Raw genomic sequence first — 18,571 nt, 5'->3', positions numbered from 1 at the left:
GTCAATTTTTATTTCTGAAACATTTACTATTAATGTGGTAGGAAAATTACACGGAATATATGTGCATTTCTTATAAAATTAAGTCTTCCAGAACCTGGTTTAACAAAAAACTGAGGCTAAATTCAGGTCTCAAATATAGAAACTTAAACTTTTCTTGAAATCCAATTAAAAATGTAGATCTAAATAAAGTCAGTTTTTTAAGAAAAAAATCACACATTTTAGCTTCAGTCAGATTTCACTTTATTTGTATCCATGACAATATTAACTCTTCAGATTTATAAGATGACAAAACTTGATAATTACCTGGAAACAATTTATTATTAACTAGGTTAACCCTAAATCCATCGAGAAAAACCACCTAACATATTCAGTGTTAACAAGAGACATTACGACCAGCCTGACCAATATGGCAAAACCCTATCTCTACTAAAAATACAGATATTAGCAGGGTATAGTGGCGCATGCCTGTAGTCCCAGCTACTCAGGAGGCTGAGGCACCAGAATCGCTTGAATCTGGGAGGGAGAGGTTGCAGTGAGCTGAGATTGTGCCACTGCACTCCTGGGCAATACAGCGAGACTGTCTCAAAAAAAAAAAAAAAAAAAAAAAAAAAAAGACAATAATGAGACAGATCGGCACACAGCACACATATGCCCTGAGAAATAAATCAACAGCTCCCAGTAAAATTCCCAATACCCTAGAGAGATTTACAAGTACAATCTGGTACTTTCATTCATTTTTTTGAGATGGAGTCTCGCCCTGTTGGCCAGGCTGGAGTGCAATGTGCGATCTTGGCTCACTGCAACCTCTGCCTCCCGGGTTCAAGCGATTCCCCTGCCTCAGCCTCCTGAGTAGCTGGGATCACAGGCATGCACCACCACACTCGGCTAATTTTTTTATATCTTTAGTAGCGAAGGGGTTTCACTATGTTGGCCAGGCTGGTCTTGAACTCCTGACCTCATTATCCGCCCGCCTCCACCTCCCAAAGTGCTAGGGATTACAGGTGTGGGCCACCACACCTGACCCTAATCTGGTACTTTCAATGTTGCCTATAAACAGATTTCAGCTGAATCCCAGATAGTACGGTTAAGATGCACAGAACTGCAATCAATTGCCTGGGGAGTGGGACGGATGGATGGGCAGGAGGGTTGGAAGAGAAGTAATCCCATTAGCATTGAAAATGAAAGACTACCAATTTGGAAAATCGAATGTCTACGATCATTTTCTTCCCTAAAACAGGGAAGACAGTGAATGTGGAAAATCCAATTTTCAGCAATATTCGCAGGACCTAAGGCAACAACCACATGCCTGGGGCAACTACACTTTCCAAATCCTGAATTCCTGAATATTAAAAAGGTTTTCACATGGTAATAATCTTACTTATTTTTTTTGAGATGAAGTTTCCCTCTTGTTGCCCAGGCTGGAGTGCAATAGTGCAATCTCAGCTCACTGCAACCTCCGCCTCCCGGGTTCAAGTGATTCTCCTGCCTCTGCCTCCCGAATAGCTGCGATTACAGGCATGCACCATCATGCCCGGCTAATTTTGTATTTTTTTTTAGTAGAGATAGGGTTTCTCCATGTTGGTCAGGCTGGTCTCAAACTCCTGACCTCAGGTGATCCTCCTGCCTTGGCCTCCCAAAGTGCTGGGATTATAAGCATAAGCCACTGGGCCAGGCTAATTGTGTCCTTTTTAAAGGAGCAAACAATTTGACTGTTGTGCAAATGAGGCTCACCTGGTCTCAATATGAAGCACCTGCCCTGGGCTGCTGTCTCAGGGCAGGAAAGTGGGGTGGTCAGGAAGGCAGCCAACACTGTTTCTGCTGCCACTGTCACTAAGCCTGGAATGCCTGTTTTCAACTGCAGTGATCTGGTCCCTAACATTTAGCCTAAACAGTGAGCTGGTAAACAAAGCCCCTGCCAGCAGAGAAAAGGGGCTCTAGAGCTGTTGAAGGATTGGCCAGGCCGGTTCTTTTCTTATCTCTGTTGTTCTCGAGGAAATTCCTCTAAGGTGAGCCAAGGTCAGTGACTCATTTTAACTTAGAGTAACTCTCTGGGGTTCTAACCAGATTCCCAACAGTGCTCTGAGCCCCTGTTTAGTAAGTTCCCAGGGAAGCAGATGAAACTAATTAGGACATGGCCCACCAAAGAAGACACAAGCATTTTCCCCGCTGTGTATAGAGACCTCCCCACAACTGGGGCAAAGGCTGTGGAGGAAATCTTTCAAGCACAGAGGGGTCCACGGTCACTGTCCCCACCTTCAGCTCTCTGCCCTGACAACCTCAGCCTGTCTTCACCATGTTTCTTCTCCCCAAGGCACAAATATTTCTTTTTAGCTTATTTTTGTGATGTACCCAACTAACCACGAAGCCCGCCAGGCCTGCCGGGATAGAGGGTATAATCAAATAAACAATCCTCTCAACATCCAGGAAACGGCTGCTGGGCCTTCTGACGTCATAAAATGCCAGGGCCAGCTGTGCTCTTCTACGCTGGGTCCTCTTCGTCCATTGCCACGTCGCTGTTGGTCTTCTTCTTCTGCTCAGCCTCTGGCCCTGCAGGCAGAATGCTGGTGACGGTGTGGAGAAGAGCTTCAATCTGCTCCTCCGTGAGCCGCTCTTCACTCTCTTCCACCATCTGCAGAAGGAAAGAAAATCCTCCAGGGTTACAAATGAAACTCACAGTCCTGGGCAGCCCTGCCCACTGTGCTCACAGTCTCAGCCCGGCCTCCTGGCACACAGATCTCACGGCCTGGGTCCTCGTGAGTCCTCTCCATCTTCCAGATGGAAGGGTGGAGCCAACTCACATCCTGGACTGAGCCAATGCGACTGATCAAAATGGGTCAGTAAAAACTGAGTTGTAGGATAGCATTTTTCTTTAAACAAAAGGAAAACCCCCGGCCTGGGCAGCATAGAGGAACCCCATCTCTTAAAAACAATAATAATAATAATCAGCCAGGCATGGTGGTGTGTGCCAGTAGTCCCAGCTACTCGGGGGTCTGAAGTAGGAGGATCACTTGAGCCCAGGTTGAGCCAAGCACTCCAACCTGGGTGACAGAGCAAGATCAACTCTCAAAAAAAGGAAAACGCTAACAGTTATACAACCACCGACACGCACAGAGAGAAGTCAACAGGTTGCATATGCATCTCTGAGAAGTTATATGGCACTTTATGTACTTTTATATTTCACAAGAACATCTGTAATTTTTTTTTTGGGGGGATGGAGTCTTGCTCTGTGCCAGGCTGGAGTGCAGTGGCGCGATCTTGGCTCACTGCAACCTCCGCCTCTCGGGTTCCAGCAATTCTCCAGCCTCAGTCTTCCGAGTAGCTGGGACTACAGGCGCAAGCCACCACGCCCAGTTAACTGTTTGTATTTTTAGTAGAGACGGGGTTTCACCATGTTGGCCAGGATGGTCTCAATATCTTGACCTTGTGATCCACCCGCCTTGGCCTCCCAAAATGCTGGGATTACAGTGTGAGCCACCGTGCCCGGCACACAGCTGTAATTTAATGAACATCAACATAGTTGATGATGCCCACTGTGTGCCAAATGGTTTGGAGCCTTCTTTTTTTTTTTTTTTTTTTTTTTTTTTTGAGACGGAGTCTCGCTTTGTCGCCCAGGCTGGAGTGCAGTGGCCGGATCTCAGCTCACTGCAAGCTCCGCCTCCCGGGTTCACACCATTCTCCTGCCTCAGCCTCTGGAATAGCTGGGACTACAAGGGTCCGCCGCCACGCCCGGCTAGTTTTTTGTATTTTTTTTAGTAGAGACGGGGTTTCACTGTGTTAGCCAGGATGGTCTCGATCTCCTGACCTCGTGATCCGCCCGTCTCGGCCTCCCAAAGTGCTGGGATTACAGGCTTGAGCCACCGCGCCCGGCTGGAGCCTTCTTCTAATCCTCACTCCCACTAGCAACAGCCCTGCGGGGAGGCCTCCCGTGTGCCTGGAGCTGCATCTTGCACTTCCCATCCAGCATTTCCTTTCATCCTCTCAGCAATGCTGCCAAGAGGTAGAACTGGAATCCCCAGCCAGGCCTGCCCAGTCTAAAACCCACAGTCTCCCACACTCCACACCACACTGCCCATCAAAGGTCCACGCAAAACCTGGTTTCTGATGTGGTCCCAGAAATCTGAATCTAGAGATGATACCCACAGCCTGAGCCCCTAATTCTAAGCAGAATTAGGTCGTCAGCTGCCTTTTTAAAAGCAGCATGCAGGCAGTCAAGTTACTTAACCCTGTTTGCTTGGTGGCATCAACCATCGATCACAAACACCTTTCTCAGCTCAAGGTGGCCAGGTCCTATTCCACAGCATTCCCCACAGCAATCTCTGAAATTCGGCAAATGGAACCACAGGGAGTTCCAGAAAGAAATCCTGGCAGACTGAAGTAAAACAAGGTAATAGGACAGGCCTGCAATCCTGGAGAGGATCCCCAGTCTGACCACCTCACTTTACAGACAACAGCACAGTTCAGGAAGTCATGTGACATGCCCAAGGTCACACCACGAACTCCTGGCAAAACCCTGGTCTCTCCACTCACTTCAGCCCAAAAGTGTTTCTGCAACTAGATAATAATTCTGGTGTCCCAGGATGGGGCGGGGGGATCCTGAGCGAATCAATGGGTGCTACTCCCTATGACGCTGTGAAATAAAATAACCATTTTCTAAAGATTCCATAGCTCAGGAAAATGTAAATTCTCTTGGGAGAACGAAACAATCTTCAACCCCCGTCCCCCTTTTTTTTTTTTTTGAGACAGTTTAACTCTTGTTGCCCAGGCTGGAGTGCAATGGGGTGATCTCGGCTCCCTAGTAGCTGGAATTACAGGCATGCACCACCACGCCCGGATAGTTTTGTATTTTTAGTAGAGACAGGGTTTCTCCATGTTGGTTAGTCTGGTCTTGAACTCCTGACCTCAGGCGATCCACTAGCCTCGGCCTCCCAAAGTGCTGGGATTATAGGAGTTAGACACCATGCCCGGCCAAAAAGCCATGTTTAAAATTAGACATGCAAAGTTACAGTCTATAAAAAGCAGTAATCTAACATGTACTGCCCCCAAAGAATAAAGCAGAGAAAGGAGGAAAATAGCCAAGATTTGGTTATTTAATCCAGAGAAAAGATGATCTCCGTTTGAGGAAAGAATGTGCAGAAAAAAACTTTGCTAAATTCACTAACAGCCGAACCTTTTATCAACATCCAATCCTCAGGGTTAATTATAGTCAGGACCTTTTGTTTTTCAACGTAAGGTTCCCAGTCACAGGAAGAAACCCTACACTGCATTAAACTAAATGAAATATAAACAAAAAGAAACTTTCAGAAATAAAACACTAGCACCTCTTGGATCACTAGCGTAAATGACAATGCCTACATTATCCCTCACCCCTGCCTTTTCTTTTCCCAAAGAGAGTGGGTCTTACTCTGTCACTCAGGCTGTAGCATACTGGCGCAATCGTCACTTACTGCAGCCTCAAACTCCTGGGCTCAAGCAATCCTCCTGCCTCAGCCTCCTGAGTAGCTGGGACTATAGCTATGTGGCACCATGTCCAGCTAATTATTTTTTATTATTTTTTGTAGAGATGGGGTTGCCCAGGCTGGTCTTGAACTCCTGGGCTCAAGCGATCCTCCCACATTAGCCTGCCAAAGTGCTGGGATTACAGGCATGAATCACTATGCCTGACCCTTCACCTTTTCTTTCCAACAGAGGAGAAACATTCCAAGAGTAAAGTTCAAAGCACCATCTCAAGGTTCTCAGATACCAATCATTTCAGGTAGTTCAGAACATAAGGACAAATAAACGTAAAAGTCTGAAGTATCGACAGCTGAGTTAACACAAATGATAAACTTTCATTATTTCAGTCCCAGGAGCATCAAACTGGGTCGCTGATCTCCAAAAATGGCAACTCGAAGTTGCCAAACCTAATGTCCTACTTTCCTCAAAATGAGTCAAAGATCTGAGAGCAACAACGTACACTATTAAATATTTGATCCAGAACAGTTAACTAAACTTGGTTTTCTAAATTTCAATTTTCTCTAATGTAAAATGAAAGTAACGCCTACAGCAAGGACAAAAGGAGAACATATGTAACAGTGTTTTACAAGCAATAACACTCTATATGAGTCCAGACTTCATAATCACGAAATTACTAACAGGCCTAGATGGTAGTGCTGTTCAGGACAGTGGCCTGTGAGGTCACAGGATTCACTGACCTCAGCCCAGAGGGCTCACAAATCATTCCAAATCAATACACAACTGGGCACGACAAGTCCTAAGCCGGGTGGCCACCTCATTTCCTCACTGAGCCTCTGAGTCAGCAGGCAGTCATCAGAGGGCCACGGCAAATCACGGCTCAGGCGTAACTGAAGAGGTGAGGTTTCAGCCTCCAAAAGACACCTGGCTCCCAAGTGAATGGTAATAAATGTCGGACACTGGGACTGTTTTCTGGACCCAGGGAGAAAAAATGGCTCTAGTGTTGATATAGGGAACTTCTCACTCAAGTCCTTTGCGCTTTCCACTGTAAGTGAAACCTTTATTTCTTTTTGTTTTCTTGAGATGGAGTTTCGCTCTTGTCACCCAGGTTGGAGCGCAGTAGCGCAATCTCGGCTCACTACAACTGCCACCTCCCAGGTTCAAGCGATTCTCTGCCTCAGCCTCCCGAGTAGCTGGGATTACAGGCTCATGCCACCACACCCAGTTAATTTTTGTGTATTTAGTAGAGACAGGGCCATGTTGGCCAAGCTGGTCACAAACTCCTGACCTCAGGTGATCCACCCACCTCGGCCTCCCAAAGTACTGGGATTACAGGTGTGAGCCACTGTGCCTGGCCATTTGCTTTTTTTTTTTTTTTTTTTTTAAAGACAGGGTCTTGCTCGGTCACCCAGGCTGGAGTACAGTGGCACTATCATAGCTAATTGCAGCCTTGAAATTCTGGGCTCAAGCAATCCTCTTACCTTAGTCTCCTGAATAGCTGGGACCACAGGTGTGCGCCACCACACCTGGCTAATTTTTTTTAACTTTTCGTAGAGATGGGGCCTTACTATGTTGCCCAGGCTGGTTTTGAATTCCTGGTCTCAAGCAATCCTCCCACCTTGGCCTCCCAAAGTGCTGGGATTACAGGCGTGAGCCACCATGTTCAGTCAAAGCTTTCATTTCTTATTCACTCTCTGGTGAGAAGAGATACTGCTACAAACCTTGGTAAACAATTTGCTACCTTTTGTAGCCAAATTCCAGAGTGGGAAGAATCTGGGTTTAAAATGGTTCAACTGCTGAGAAACAGCAGTTTCTACCAAGGCCTACATACTTTGTAGAAAGGAGAAGGAAACCATCTTAGGAGATGTCACACACATCTTTCGTCTTATCAAGCACGAGTACCTAGCTTGGAGGAGCAAAGTAAAGCTTCTGAATCAGAAGGTCTCAATCAGCCACTCACCAGCCCTCTGGGCTAAAATGGAGAGGACACTTGCCCCCTTCCAAGACTGTGGGGAGGGCATTCAAAGTGACAGACAATCACAGGCGCCAGGACCAAGGTCTGGCACACCCCACGCACTCTCTTTTTTTTGAGATGGAGTCTCACTCTGTCACCCAGGCTGGAGTACAGTGGTGCGATCTCAGCTCACTGCAACCTTGGCCTCCCTGGTTCAAGTGATTCTGCCTCAGTCTTCCGAGTAGCTGGGATTACAAGTGTGTACCACCATGCCCAGCTAATTTTTGTACTTTTAGTAGAGATGGGGTTTCACCACTTGAGCCAGGCTGGTTTTGAACTCCTGACCTCAGGTGACCCGCCCACCTTGGCCTCCCAAAGTGCTGGCATTACAGGCATGAGCCACTGCGCCCAGCCCACCCCAGGCATTCTCAATAGCAGCGAATTTTCCCCCAAGTAATGATAGCACTTTCCACAGGCTCTGGCTGAGGTCACGCTAACCCTCATCTCTTCTCTCTGCCTGTCATTAAGCCATGGGTAACATATGTTGCTGATTAAAGCTGGAGGAGACATGACATGTGATCTTTAACCCAGAGGGACAGGGATTCGTTTCTTGCTGTTCTGTTTGTTTTTTCTCTCCCCTAAGCTCTAAGTTGAAACTCCAACACAGCGTAAAGCATGAAAATAATCAGGACACATGAGAAAGGGGTTTCTATTTAGGCTACAGGCGGGTTCCCAGAGAAAAGCACCCTTCATGGAAGGAACTGTTCTAATTTAATTTTGGGTACATTCTGAAGGACAAAAACAATCCTAGAAAGACAATGAACAGCTTCTTTTTTTTTTTTTTTAACTGGCAGTTAGATGGCCTGCTTGACACTTGTCACGTACCGATGCTCTCTGCCCTGTAATAAGAAGGCAGTGGCCACAACGTGCCCAGTGGTGGCCTGGGTATCTCCCTGGATCATTTCCCAGGCCCAATACCCCATCGCAGGCCCTCTACTCTGGCTGCCTCCTCCTGTTCCAAAGCCTATGCTCTCAGTGCAAAGCAGACTCCGCAAGTGATGAGGCTGCACTAAATAAATGGTTTCATGCAGGGAAACGGGATCACATTCATCATTTTAGATGTGATCTCTGACGGTGATGTGGGAGATGGACTTGGGGAGCCAGGGAGAATGGGGAGAGGACAACCACAAGAGCCGTGTAGAGACATAATGCAGAAATCAACGCAGTACAGGAGGGAGAGAAGCAAGAACAGAAGACAAAAGCAACAGAACTTGGGGACTCTGTGACTATGAGATGAAAGGAAGAGAATGGCTTGCAGGTTTCCAGCATGGGACGCTAGGCCAGGAGATGAGCAAGGAAGGGAGCCGGTGGGACAGCGCACACATGCTCCCCTCACCCAGAAGGAGAGGAAGCAAGAGTGGGGTGAAGGGTGGGTGTGGGGGCAGAGAATGTTCACCAGAGACATGCTGAGTTTCATGTTTTTATGCAACATCTGGTTGGCAACAACCCCTACAGGGAAGCAACGGCCAGAATGGCCTGGACATCAGGGGAGACAGAGAGCTGCCAAGTCATCAGCCGAAATCCTAGGGGAGGAATGAAATCTCCTCCAGTGTTTTACGGTCCCTAAGTCCACATTAACTAGGATCAAACTGGCAAGGTCTCCTTTTCCTTAAAAAATGGGGTGGTTGGGCAGCTTCTTCGAAAAAAAACAACAGTTCCTAGCTTGTCCACCACAGCCTTTCTACATCTCAGACCCACAGCAGCCTCCCCAGCGCAGGCGCCCTTCGCTCACCAGCTGGATCTCCACGGCGGTCACAGGCCGGTGGTTCAGCAGCTGGAGCTTCTCAGCTCTGTGGAGGGAAAGTACAGCGTTGAGAACTCGCATAGCCCTAAGTCCTGAGTCCTGACTGAGCTGCACAGAGAATACTTTGTCAGATAAAAAATGGGAAAACCACTGGAGTGTGGCTCTCAGTTCCTTCAACTGTAAACCGAGAGAATGGGAATAGGAGCGTGTGTGTGAGTGACTCCCAGCTCAGGGTACGAATGGGTATCAGAGGTGTGATTGTAGGAAACAAAGCAGCAGTGCATGTACCATTTTAAAAACAGGAGGGTCATTTTCTTTTTCCTTTTTTTTTTGAGATGGAGTTTCGCTCTTATTGCCCAGGCTGGTTTGCAGTGGCACGATCTTGACTCACTGTAGCCTCCACTTCCAGGGTTCAGGCGATTCTCCTGCCTCAGCCTCCCAAGTAACTGGGATCACAGGTGCCCACAACCATGCCCAGTTAATTTTTTGTATGTTTTTAGTAGAGACGGGGTTTCATCATGTTGGCCAGGCTGGTCTCGAACTCCCGATCTCAAGTGATCCACTCACCTTGACCTCCCAAAGTGGTAGGATTATAGGCATGAGCCACCGCGCCCGGCCCAGGATGGTAATTTCTATCTGGAAAATGTGAAGAAAATAATGCTTTCTTCATCCAAATTACAGAAAGTACCAACTAACAAAATCACCTTGGGCCAGGTGTGGTGGCTCATGCCTATAATCCCAGCACTTTGGGAGGCCAAGTGGGAGGATCCCTTGAGGCCAGGCATTCCCGATCAGCCTGGGCAACATTAAAAGACCTTACCAAAAAATTAAAATAAATTAGCTGGGCATGGTGGGTTGTGCCTGTAGTCCCAGCTACCTGCAGTCCCAGCTACGGAAGGCAGAGGACAAGGGGGTGAGGCAGGAGGATCGCTTTAGCCTGTACTCCAGCCTGGGTCCCAGAGCCACACCCTATCTCTAAAACTAAAAAATTAAAACACACAAAATCATCTTGTGTGGTCATCTCTTAGAAATGGGTGAATTCCTTTTTGAGATTAATATTTCCCAGATTTGACCTATTATCTTAGTAAAGAGGGACTAAAAGAGGTGGGAGTTGGCCGGGCGCGGTGGCTCAAGCCTGTAATCCCAGCACTTTGGGAGGCCGAGAGGGGCGGATCACGAGGTCAGGAGATCGAGACCATCCTGGCTAACACAGTGAAACCCCGTCTCTACTAAAAAATACAAAAAACTAGCCGGGCGAGGTGGCGGGCGCCTGTAGTCCCAGCTACTCTGGAGGCTGAGGCAGGAGAATGGCGTGAACCCGGAAAGCGGAGCTTGCAGTGAGCAGAGATCCTGCCACTGCACTCCAGCCTGGGCGACAGAGCGAGACTCCGTCTCAAAAAAAAAAAAAAAAAAAAAAAAAAAAGAGGTAGGAGTTAATACACAGAAATACAAGGTACAATCCCTCTGCCCTGAAAGCACTTAACCCAGCTGGAGAAAGAAGGCAAATACATGCAAATTTTCACAACAAAAGATCTGAGTGACAGTTAGATATAGTGATCATCTACCTCAAAGAAAGACACAGCTCATTGCTGAAAGGGGGGCTGAATCGTGTGGACGCTGAAAGACTACAGAACTTCGAGGAGATCAAACAACTGCAATGACCACCCCCGTGCAGGTGACAACTTCTATATTTCTCTCTCAATTTGACTCTGGGGCTGCAGATCCATCTTTCCAATCAGCTCAGTAAGTATTTATTGCGTTAAAGACCTTCTGGAGTGAAAACATGAAGAAGCCACGACTCCTGCAGCCATGTGTTGGGGGAAGCAGAACAATTACCCACTCTCCCTGAGCCTCAGTTTCCTCATCTATGAAATAGGAACGATAACAGTACTTACTATCTTATGAGAGGATGAAGAGGGATGATCTTCCCAGAGGCCACCGCTACCATTTATTGCTTGTTTTCCATGTGGAAGTACATTGAATCCTCAGATTTCACTGACACTGAGATAGTAATTAACTTGTCCACAGTTGCAAAGCTAGTAAATGGCAGAAAAGCTCCTGTTCTTGGCCATCTGCTTCTAGTGTACATGTGATAATGGATGGAAAGTGTCATAATTCAATCTGTCCCACAATAATTTCTCCATAAATGGCAGTCATTGTTAGGACAGCTCTAGTCAAGTTCTACTGCTTGTAATCCCCCAAACATTTACTCTAGACTCAAGAAGGGAGACTCCACAGAGATGACACTTGCACTAGACCCTGATGGCTTTTCAACACAAAAGGGATGGGAGGGACAGCCAGCCAGGGCAGGAACAACACAAGGACATGCCCACAGGAAAGAAAGCTCCTGGAGTTTTAGGAAACAGCTAAAGAGGGGTGAGACATGGGGTGAAAGAGTCATTTGGGATAAGATCAAAAAGGGCTCTATCAAGAAGCTGGGTGTGACTTGGTCAGTACAGGAGAGCAACCAAGGAAGAGGGGCATGCTCTGGCTGGTGCTGCCAGCGATTCTGGAAGACCCACAAAAAATGGAGGTAGAGGCCGGGCGCGGTGGCTCAAGCCTGTAATCCCAGCACTTTGGGAGGCCGAGACGGGCGGATCATGAGGTCAGGAGATCGAGACCATCCTGGCTGACACGGTGAAACCCTGTCTCTACTAAAAAATACAAAAAACTAGCCGGGCGAGGTGGCGGGCGCCTGTAGTCCCAGATACTCGGGAGGCTGAGGCAGGAGAATGGCGTGAACCTGGGATGTGGAGCTTGCAGTGAGCCGAGATCTGGCCACTGCACTCCAGCCTGGGCGGCAGAGCGAGACTCCGTCTCAAAAAAAAAAAAAAAAAAAAAAAAAAAAAAAAAAAAAAAAAATGGAGGTAGACAGTGAAGTTATAAAGTTGGCCAGCAGCAACAGGCATGCCAGTAAGCACATGTGAAATGCTTCCTGTCACCCTTAGGTAAAGTCAACAGTACTTTACAACTGCCTAGATTGGGTGGGGTGGGGGAGGAGGAGTGAGGGAATAGAGAGAGTCAAGGTTAGGTTGTTTAGAAAAAAATACATTATTTCAAATGAAATTTGAGTTTATAGTACCTTTATAACTCTGAAGAGGCTTCTGTCAAAAAGTGTGTCTAGTTTGGTCTAGAACTAAAGGAAAAAAACCAGCACTAGCTTTATTTGCAAGGAGTTACATGAAACTATGGAGTGGATATTATGCTCCAGAGACCAACTGTGGAGCGAGTGAACCAGGACAGAACACCATAAAGCGCCTCCATTTAAGGGGCCAGAAGCCAGACGCGGTGGCTCACATCTGTAATCCCAACACTTTGGGAGGCTAAATTAGGAGGATCACTTGAGGCTACGAGTTCAAAAACAGCCTGGACAACAAACTGAGACTCTGTCTCTACAAAAAATAAAAATAAAACAATTAATCAAGCATGGTGGCATACACCTGTAGTCCTAGCCACTCGGGAGGCTGAGGCAGGATTGCTTGAGCCCAGGAGTCTGAGGCTGCAGTGAGCTATGATCACACCACTGCACTCCAGCCTGGGCGACAGAGCGAGAAAGATAGGTAGACTGTGTCAATGTAGAAGTCACTGGATTTGCCAACCAAGAGGTCATCAGTGGCCTGTGCAGTTCAGTGGAATGACAGCTGTGCTAACAACTGGACTCTCGGGACTGAGGAATGACTGTGGAGGAAACAGCCTCTTGATAACACAGAAGTAAAAAAGCAACTCCAGCCGAAGTAGGGAGGGTCTGGAAGGAAAGTAGAGAATGGCCACCAGCTGGGGAGACAAACATGTGGAGAGGCTGAAATTCCAGGAGGGAAGAGTAAAGACCCTCAGAAACTGCTGCCCAAATCTCCAGCAAAGGGTCTCATGTTCCACCGAGACCATGGTGAGGGGAAAGCAGCGGCCAATTGGAAAGGAGATGAGTTCCCATCTGAGAGGTCTCCACGTGAAGAAGGAGAAGAGGGACTGCAAGGACTAAAAGCTGCAGGGGATCTGGTAATGAGACGACCAGAATTAAGATCAGCAACGACATTCACAACCGCTCCCTGAAAAACTCCAGCTCGAGGTCGAACCACCAAGCAAGTTCCCTGTCCTACATCCAAGGAGCTGAGCACTGCTGTGGTCACGGCAGGCCCCCACACACTGCACACTCCAGTCTGGGGTATTGGGGGAGTTAAGGGGGTTGGGACACAAACATTCCCCGCTGGCTTCAGAACCAAGCCTCTTTCATTGTGTCTACTTTCTCCCCTTGCTTCTCAACTCCCCACACCCTAGCTCTTGCCCAAGTGATCACCAAAACTGTTCTTGCTTCAAGGGCCTGGTGTCCTCCACACATAGTGGCTGCTCCTCGGTCCCACTCCATCCTGTTGGTGGCATGTGACACTGCTGATCATTCCCTCCTTGAAACTGCCTGCCTTCAGGGCTTCCATGACACCTTTCTCAATTCTTTTCTGATCCTTCCAACTCTCCCTTCTTCATCTCCTGGATTTTCTCTTCTTCAGCAAGGTTTAGGCACTCTCATGGTGCTGACTTTCATCCTCTGACCCTCCTACTGACGTCTTCACCCAGGCCTCAAAATCTCAGCTACCACTACAGGCTGTAACCAAGAAGTCCGTGCTTTCTGGAGACAGAGAGAGGAGAAGGACCAGAGAGTAGCAGACCAGAGGCGGGGACGGGCAGTGAGGTGGGCGAGGCAGGGGGAAGTGCACGTGGTTAATGACTATGAAAAAATAGAAAGAATCAATAAGATCCAGTATTTGATAGTCCAACAGGGTGACTAGAGTCAACAATAATTTAATTGTACATTTAAAAATAACTACAAGAGTATAACTGGATGTGTTGTGCTCACAAATACAACAAGGGCTGCAAGTTCCCAGAGGAGGAGCCAGGCCCAGCCGCAGTGAAGAAGCCTGCCGCTCCCTCTACTGGCTGTTGGACAACAACACTGCCTGTAGCGTTTGCTCTTGGCAGAGTCATGGAACCAAGCGATTAATCAAAGGGTTGAAGTTAAAAGGTTTAGAAAGTCTTTTAAAAAGATTTTTTAAAATCCTCGATTTTAGGATCACTAATGGAAAAAAGGGAATTAAAATTAATCTTTCTTGAATTCTACAGTCTGCTTTAAATTTATATAGATCACGGCCAATCATGAATCGGCTTGCAAGACAATGCCTATATATTTGTAGGTTTTTTGAACAGTATTTGTCCATATTTATAGTGGAAAAGATGTTAGACTTAGGAAGCAATACATCAGCCCAGACAAAGAGCTGAAAAGAGGCCTTACAAATCAACTGTTAGCACTGCTGCTACAGGAGAAGATGAAGGAAGCCCACAAAAGCTTTTCTCTCTCCACAGATTACAATGAAAAACTTCCAGACAGCTGGGCGCGGCGACTCATGCCTGTAATCGCAGCACTTTGGGAGGCTGAGGTGGCGGATCACCTGAGGTCAGGAGTTGGAGACCAGCCTGGCCAACATGGAGAAACCTTGTCTCTACTAAAAATACAAAATTAGCCGGGCGTGGTGGCATGCGCCTGTAATCCCAGCTACTCAGGAGGCTGAGACAGGAGAATCGCTTGAACCCGGGAGGCAGCAGTTGCAGTGAGCCGAGACTGTGCCACTGCACTCCATCCAGCCTGGGTGACAAGAGTGAGACTCCATCTCAAAAAAAAAAAAAGAATCCCCAGACAAAAAACACAAAAATACCTGAGGACTCTGAAAAGCAAACAAAAGCAGGTGGTCTGGGAAGGAAACAAAACCTGAGAACCATCTGGAGTGGAGGATGGATGTGAGTTTCTTGGGGTTTTTTCCCCTCTTTTGTCTCAGGGCCTCAATCCTGGTGCAGCTGTGGTGGCCCCACAGGCAGCTCCAACTCCAGGAGAAATCCAATCTTTCCGGCCAGGAGACTGAGAAAGGCTGGAGACCCAGGAGGAGCTCACAGCTCAAAGGCAGCCCCCCAGGCGGGGACCAGCAGCAGGCGTAGCCTGGAAGCCCTCGCTGTCCACAGTGCCAAAGTGTCCTTTTTCCTTTTCCCTTTTCTACTTTCCCTGCTGTGCTCCAAGGACAGCTCTAGTAACAACCATACACAAGCCGGCAGGCAAACCTTTGAGAGACAATCGGAACTTGTGGCTAGAGGACCCAAAGAGGGGTATCATGTGGGCCAGAGAGTAGGGAAGTTCCAGAGAGGAGAGCTACAGAAGGGGACTCCTCCAAATTTGAATATCAATCAACACAAATTCTAGATTCACCTGAGCTATTTATGTGCAGAACAGCACCAAAACAGCAAGCATGGAACAGACCTAGAAGAGCAAAGACCCCGAATGAGAAGGGAGAGAGTTACGCCACCAGTCCAGCCCCATATGCAAACACCCAGAGTGGCAGGGCAACGGTTTCAAAACCAAATAACACTGAAATCCTTGCCCCGGAAGGCAAGACTGACTTGAAGTCTGAACCTAATTGGACTGACAGCCTCCTAAAACACAAACCAGAGTTTAACAGGACCCAGAGTCTAAACAATATAATACTCAAATGCCCAGGATACAATCTACAATTACCCAGATCAGGAAAATATGACTCATTCTCCAGGGAAAAGATAATCAACAGGTGCCAAGCCCATGATACCCCAGATGTTAAAATTATCAAGATTCTAACTATTGTAACAACTGGGGGAAAAGGTAAACATCCCTGAAATGAATGGAATAATACAAGTTCTCAGAAAAGGGCAGAGTTATAACAACCAAATGGAAACTTTAGAACTGCAAAATACCCAAAATGAAAAATTCACTGGTAGGCTTGATAACGGAAGATGCCAGAACAATCTGTGCGTATACAGACAGATCAACAGAAATTATCCCATTAGACTTTGAGGCTGCAGTGAGCCTGATGGCGCCACCGCACTTCAGCTTGGGCAACAGAGTGAAACCCTGTCTCTATTAAAAAAAGAGACAGGAAAAAAAAAGAGAAATTACTCCATTTGAACTACAATTTTTAAGAAAAGGAACAGAGCCTCAAAGATCTGTACAGCAGTATCAGAGGTTTACCAGTTGTATTTTTGGAAGTTGAAGAAAAGGAGGAGAAAGAGATTGGGACAGAAAAAATATTTCAAAAATAGGTGAAAACTTCACAAATGTAGTAAGAAACATAAATCTACATAATCAAGAAGCTCAGCAAAGACAAACTGGGGAAAAAAAGCTGAAACATATCATTATCAAATTATTGAAGACCAAAGACTTATCTTTTTTAAATTTAATTTTAATTTTTTTTTTTTGAGATGGAGTCTCACTCTGTCGCCCAGGCTGGAGTGCAGTGGTGCGATCTCAGCTCACTGCAAGCTCCGCCTCCCGGGTTCACGCCATTCTCCTGCTTCAGCCTCCCGAGTAGCTGGGACTACAGGCGCCCAGCACCACGCCCGGCTCATTTCTTTTTTTGTATTTTTTTAGTAGAGATGGGGTTTCACGGTGTTAGCCAGGATGGTCTCGATCTCCTGACCTTGTGATCCGCCTGCCTCGGCCTCCCAAAGTGCTGGGATTACAGGTGTGAGACACCACACCCGGCCTAAAACATTTTTTTAGGCTAGTGAAGTGAAGCAGTGAGAGTACAGAGGGGATAAAAAAAAGTCTTGAAAGCAGCCAGAGGAAAATGACACATTAGGGTTAGGGTGATAGCAGATTTAAAAATTTTTTTTAATTAATTATTTTTCAAAATATAGAGATAGTCTCACAATGAAGCCCAGGCTGGTCTCAAACTCCTGGCCTCAAGTGATCTTCCTGTCTGAGCCTCCCAAAGGGCTGAGATTACAGGCGTGATCCACTGCATCTAGCCTGATCACAGATTTCTAACCAAAAACTGTGACAGCCAGCAGTCACTGAAATGACATCTTTAAAGTTCTGAAGGAAAAGATCAATCAATCCAGGGAAATTATCCTTCAGGAATGAAAGAAAATAATGACATTCTCGGCTAAATGAAAATAAGAGAATCTGTAGCCAGCAGACCTGTTCTCAGAAAAGTGCCAAAGGAAGTTCTTCCTGGTGAAGTAAATGATAAACAGGACACGGGGCACTTCAGAAATAGACAGCAAAAGAAATGATGACATTTTGGGTAGACATAAAAGACATTTTTGTTCTCTTAAGTTCTTTAAAGTATGTAAGAATATAGAAAGTAAATGTACCCTAGAACTTAAAGTATAATAATAATAATAAAAAGAAGTAAAAAAAAAAAAAAAGAAAGTAAATGTTAAAACACCACTAATAGTATGTAGATTATATGTTTCAATGTATGTAGTTTATATGTTATAAATATAACCATAACACAAAAAGAAGGTAAAGAGACCTATATACACTAATCGGTAAAACATTAACTCCGGACTATAAATGGTCAGGCATGCATATTATTAACCCTACTAGTAACCCAGTAGGGATCCCTAGAGTAACTACTAGAAAGTAAATAAAAAGATACAGCCAAAAGGCTACAAATCTTTTTAGCTTTATAGATATAGAAAAAGCAAGTGACAACATTCAACATCCAATCTTAGCAATTTGAACTTCCTAAACCTGGTAAAAGACATCCATGGAAAACCTAAACTAGCATCATACTTAATGGTGAAGGCCAAACTGTATTCCCTTAATATCAGGGACAAGCTGAGGATGTCTGCTCTCACCACTCCTACTCAACATTGTCCTGGAGGCCCGAGCTGGGGCAATGAAATAAGAAAAAGAAGGAAAAGGCATACAGATGAGAAAGAAGTAAAACTCTGTTTGCAAACACCATGACTGTCTGCATAGAAAATCCTAAAGAATACACTAAAAAAGTTCCTGGAACTAATAAGTGGATTTTTCAAGGCTTGAGGGCATAAGATCAATATAAAGTCAGCTGTATTTCTACATCAGCAATCAACAACTGGAAATGAACACCACTTACAATAGCATGCAAAATTATGAAATAGGTATAAATCTAAAAAAATTTGTGCAGAACCTGTATGCTACACTGTTTTCATGGACTAGAAGGTTCAGTATTGGTGGGTTGTTTTTTTTAACCTTTGACTGATCTTAAATTATTATTATGAGTTTTTTTTTGTTTGTTTGTTTTGAGACAGAGTCTCGCTGTGTCACCAGGCTGGAGTGCAGTGGTGCGATCTCAGCTCACTGCAACCCCCATCTCTCGGGTTCAAGTGATTCTCCTGCCTCAGACGCCCGAGTAGCTGGGACTACAGGCGCCCCCGCCAACACTCCTGGCTAAGTTTTTGTATTTTTAGTAGAGACAAGGTTTCACCATGTTGGCCAGGATGGTCTTGATCTCTTGACCTTGTGATCCACCTGCCTTGGCCTCCCAAAGTGCTGGGATTACAGGCGTGAGACACTGCGCCTGGCC

At 46.2% G+C, this 18,571-nt stretch overlaps 1 protein-coding gene across 2 annotated transcripts in view; it reads right to left on the bottom strand.

Moving 5' to 3' along the window:
• Nucleotides 1–216: 216 nt before the first annotated feature.
• CRCP (CGRP receptor component) overlaps nt 217–18,571 on the bottom strand; it is a 39,664-nt gene continuing 21,309 nt past the window's right edge. For both annotated transcript variants that reach the window (XM_050783600.1, XM_050783599.1), the window contains 2 exons: nt 9,198–9,255; nt 217–2,629 (listed from right to left, as the gene is read on the bottom strand). In XM_050783600.1, the coding sequence (XP_050639557.1) occupies nt 2,480–2,629; nt 9,198–9,255 (208 nt within the window). In that variant the 3' untranslated portion in view covers nt 217–2,479. The remainder of the gene's footprint in view (nt 2,630–9,197; nt 9,256–18,571) is intronic.

Source organism: Macaca thibetana, chromosome 3, assembly GCF_024542745.1.
Source record: "Macaca thibetana thibetana isolate TM-01 chromosome 3, ASM2454274v1, whole genome shotgun sequence".
Taxonomy (NCBI): domain Eukaryota; kingdom Metazoa; phylum Chordata; class Mammalia; order Primates; family Cercopithecidae; genus Macaca; species Macaca thibetana.
Note: the sequence above shows the minus strand (reverse complement) of the source record. Positions and strands in the feature narration are given on the sequence as shown.